The 4,160-nt window shown below is 40.0% G+C and overlaps 1 protein-coding gene across 1 annotated transcript; it reads right to left on the bottom strand.

The window, feature by feature from the left end:
• Positions 1-2,024: 2,024 nt before the first annotated feature.
• LOC131820758 (prefoldin subunit 5-like) lies at positions 2,025-2,544 on the bottom strand. The gene has a single exon (XM_059156463.1). The coding sequence runs from the start codon at positions 2,516-2,518 to the stop codon at positions 2,054-2,056; it is 465 nt and encodes a 154-aa protein (XP_059012446.1). The 5' UTR covers positions 2,519-2,544; the 3' UTR covers positions 2,025-2,053.
• Positions 2,545-4,160: the final 1,616 nt, after the last annotated feature.

The raw sequence follows: 4,160 nt of genomic DNA on the forward strand, positions 1-4,160 counted from the left end.
TCTTTATTCTCTGTCATTTGGTCTTCTATATCACTAATTCTTTCTTCTGCCTCATTTATCCTAGCAGTGAGAGCCTCCATTTTTGATTGCACCTCATTAATAGCTTTTTTGATTTCAACTTGGTTAGATTTTAGTTCTTTTATTTCTCCAGAAAGGGCTTTTATATCTCTCGAGAGGGTTTCTCTAATATCTTCCATGCCTTTTTCGAGCCCGGCTAGAACCTTGAGAATTGTCATTCTGAACTCTAGATCTGACATATTACCGATGTCTGTATTGATTAGGTCCCTAGCCTTCGGTACTGCCTCTTGTTCTTTTTTTTGTGGTGAATTTTTACGTCTTGTCATTTTGTCCAGATAAGAGTAAATGAAGGGGCAAGTAAAATACTAAAAGGGTGGCAACAACCCCAGGAAAATATGCTTTAGCCAAATTAGAAGAGATCCAAAATCGTGAGTGGGGAGAAAGGGGATAAAAAGAGGTTCAAAAAGGAAGAAAGAAAAAAGAAAAAAAAAAAAAAAAGAATTTTTTTTAAAAAAGAAAACACCTAAGAAAAATGTAAAAATATATATATATATATTAGATAAACTAGTAAAAAATCGTTAAAAAAGAAAAAGGTAACAGTTAAAAAAAAAAAAAAATTTTACCCGAAGGCGAGAAAAAAAAAAAAATGAAAAAGAAAAAATTAAATTAACTGCAAGACTAAAAAAAATCACAGGAAAAAAGCCATGAGTTCCGTGCTTGGCTTTCTCCTCCTCTGGAATTCTGCTGCTCTCCTTGGTATTGAAACCGCACTCCTTGGTAGGTGAACTTGGTCTCGGCTGGATTTCTTGTTGATCTTCTGGGGGAGGGGCCTGTTGTAGTGATTTTCAAGTGTCTTTGCCCCAGGCGGAATTACACCGCCCTTACCCGGGGCCGGGGTGAGTAATCCGCTCGGGTTTGCTTTCAGGAGCTTTTGTTCCCTGAGCGCTTTCCGTAGAGTTCCAGAGGACGGGAATACAAATGGCGGCCTCCTGGTCTCCGGCCCGGAGGAGCCGAGAGCCCAGGGCCCCACTCCTCAGTGCGCCCTCAGAGAACAGCGCCCAGTTACTCCCGTCTGCCTGACCTCCGGCCGCGCTCCGAGCTCACCGAGCCTGCGACCGGTTCAAGGTAACACGGAGCTGCGAGCTTACTGTCGGCTCTGTCTCTGTAGCCGGCTTTCCCGTTCCAATACCCGCAAGCTCTGCGACACTCAGACACCCCCGATCCTTCTGTGGCCCTGCGGGACCTGAGGCCACGCTGACCCCGCGTGGGCTTCGCTCCGGTTTAGCCTCTGGAGCGATGTCCCTCCGCGGAACAGACTTTTAAAAGTCCTGATTTTGTGCGCGGTTGCTCCGCCGCTTGCCGGGAGCCGGCCCCTCCCCCCGGGGTCTATCTTCCCGTCGCTTTGGATTCACTTCTCCGCCGGTCCTACCTTTCAGAAAGTGGTTGTTTTTCTGTTTCCAGGATTGCTGTTCTTCTTCTCTTCGATCTGCCGATGGATTTTCAGGTGTTTGCAATCTTTAGATAAGCTATCTAGCTGATCTCCGGCTAGCTGAAGCAGTCTCAGCTTGCTACTTCTCCGCCATCTTGACTCCTCCCCGATAGCTTCCATTCTTAATGGTATTTCCTTAATCACTATTTCAATGATTTTCTTTTTTTTTTTTTTTTTTTTTTTTTTCTGCCCAGCTGGTACATTTATTAGCATGAAACAGGAGACTGGTCTCTTCCTGGGCCTCAGGAAGCCACGCCCACAAAGTCCCAAACTCCCGAAGCAAGGTCCCTCTGCCCCATTTCTTTTCTTTTTTTTTTTTTTTTTTTTTTTTAAGATTTTATTTATTTATTTGACAGACAGAGATCACAAGTAGGCAGAGAGGCCGGTAGAAAGAGAGAGAGGAGGAAGCAGGCTCCCCGCGGAGCGGACAGCCCGATGCGGGGCTCGATCCCAGGACCCTGGGATCATGACCTGAGCCGAAGGCAGAGGCTTTAACCCACTGAGCCACCCAGGCGCCCCCCTCTGCCCCATTTCTGAAATAAGCTCTCAGGCCTTGGCAGTAGCCTGAGTTGCCCCCAGGGCTGTGAGCTGCTGAATCTTCTGGCTCATCATCTCCATGACAGCCTGTTTCATGGCATGCTTCTCCTGCAGAGCTGGCTGGATTTTCTCCATTTGCTTGGTAAGGAAGTCTATCTTTCTCTTGAAAAAGTCCTTGGCATCGTCAGCTGTCTTTTCTACATAGTAGCCTGTTCCCACATCGATGAGTACATGTTCCACATCATGTAGCTTCCCAGGGACATACATAGAACTCGTCAGTGGGACGAGTAATTCTTTCCCCTCGTTGTTCTTGTTCAGCACGTTCAGACAGTCCTTGGCTTCCACATACTTGATCTGTACCACCTTGAGCTGGGCAATAGACGTGGATAGGAACTCCACCTCCTGGTCCAGCTGGTTCTTGAGCATTTCTAGCTGCGGCAGGTTCAGCTCGCTGATGTTAACTGACTGCGCCATGTTGGGAAGGAGGACTAACCCAATGATTTTCTTTTATTTTTCTTTTTTAACATTTGGCCTAATAGGTTTTCTACTTCTCTTGAAATGATTTTGTTAATTTCTATTTTGCCAGGACAGAATTCATTTCCAATCAGTTTTCAAATTTCTCCACAGTTTCACAGAATATTCTCTAATCATTCTTTGTGTGACTTCTGTATTTATTGTTATTTATATTTTGAGAATATATTGAAACATTATAGTTCATAAGTATCCATATAAACCTCTCTGATCTGTTTGCAAGCTGCAAAACACAGATCAATTTGTTCAAGTGTTTCTATTTTGTGCCTTTTGAACAAAAATTTTTAGAGAACTCAGAGTAATATTTGTCCATAGTACCTAATTATTTTTTTTGGGAAAAAATATATTTGGAATCCTTGAACTAGAAAATTTACAACCACAGAAAGCCATTAAACCATTAATGATTTAACAGGAATTTTGGGGGTGGAACTTTGCTTTTATTTACTTAATAATTATTGTGTCAAGATAACAAAACCCTGCATAGAAATGGAGAAACACTGCCAGAGAAAGAGCAGATGACAAAGAAGACCAAGGATATAAAATACAAGCTGTTGCAAAAGCATTTTTTTCATGTTTCAGAAACATAGGAGACATCACTAGCAATATCATTATGACAAAGGACAGAAGATACACTGAAAAATTAATAACAGCGTGCTAATGAAATAATTAAACTCTAAAATTTCACTTGTCATATAGTTACAATATGTGCTTTTTGACAGATATCTGAGTAACACTTTCTCATTTTACATTTTAACGGTTTATTACCAAAAAAACAAAAATACTGTATAAGACCATACCCACTCATATAACATCAATATTTATGTCTATCTTGATCAGATTAATAAAGTCAAATTTCAAATGGCCATCCTAAGTCATGAAAACTATATGTCTATCTGAATTTGTTTTGTATTATTAATAACTACCATTATTGAATAGAATTCATGGGTCATTTAAAAAAAAACTGGAAAGAGCTTGCACAGGTAAAGTTGGACTGTCTTTCCAAACTCAGGTTCATTTTCTTACTATGTGCTAGATTCTATTGTATGTGATTTACATGTATAATCTTAGGCCAACCTAATGAGATAAGCTTTCAGAATATGCTGTTTTATATTTGTGGAAATTAAAATCCACAAAGAAAAATTTTTCTAAGGTTACATGGCTTATAAACAATAGAGCAGAGGTTTAAACACATGGTTCATTCCAGAGTCAGGGTTCAAAACCACCATTCTTTTTTTTTTCATTTGTCTTTAATTTGAATTCCAGTATAGTTAACATATAGTATAAACATATAGTGATTCAACAATTCGATACATCATTTCTCAGTGCTCATCAAAAATGTACTATGAATCCCTTCACTTATTTCACCAATCCCCTCACCTACCTCCCTTCTGATTATGGTTGTTTTTTAATAAATACCCTCAGTTGAAACTTTTTTTTCATCAAGAACATTTTTACTTGAAGCAGACTTCAGAATACATGGTTCTAAAAGATATTTATAAAACATACCATCCAAGAAAAATAGAATATACATTTTCTTCAAGATACACAGAAGAATCTCTTGGTTAAATCACAAGATTCACATAGA

This window comes from Mustela lutreola, chromosome 1, assembly GCF_030435805.1.
Source record: "Mustela lutreola isolate mMusLut2 chromosome 1, mMusLut2.pri, whole genome shotgun sequence".
NCBI lineage: Eukaryota > Metazoa > Chordata > Mammalia > Carnivora > Mustelidae > Mustela > Mustela lutreola.

Bases quoted from the DNA above. Each gene is read 5' to 3' on its own strand.
- LOC131820758 (XM_059156463.1), bottom strand. From the start codon at position 2,518: ATGGCGCAGTCAGTTAACATCAGCGAGCTGAACCTGCCGCAGCTAGAA.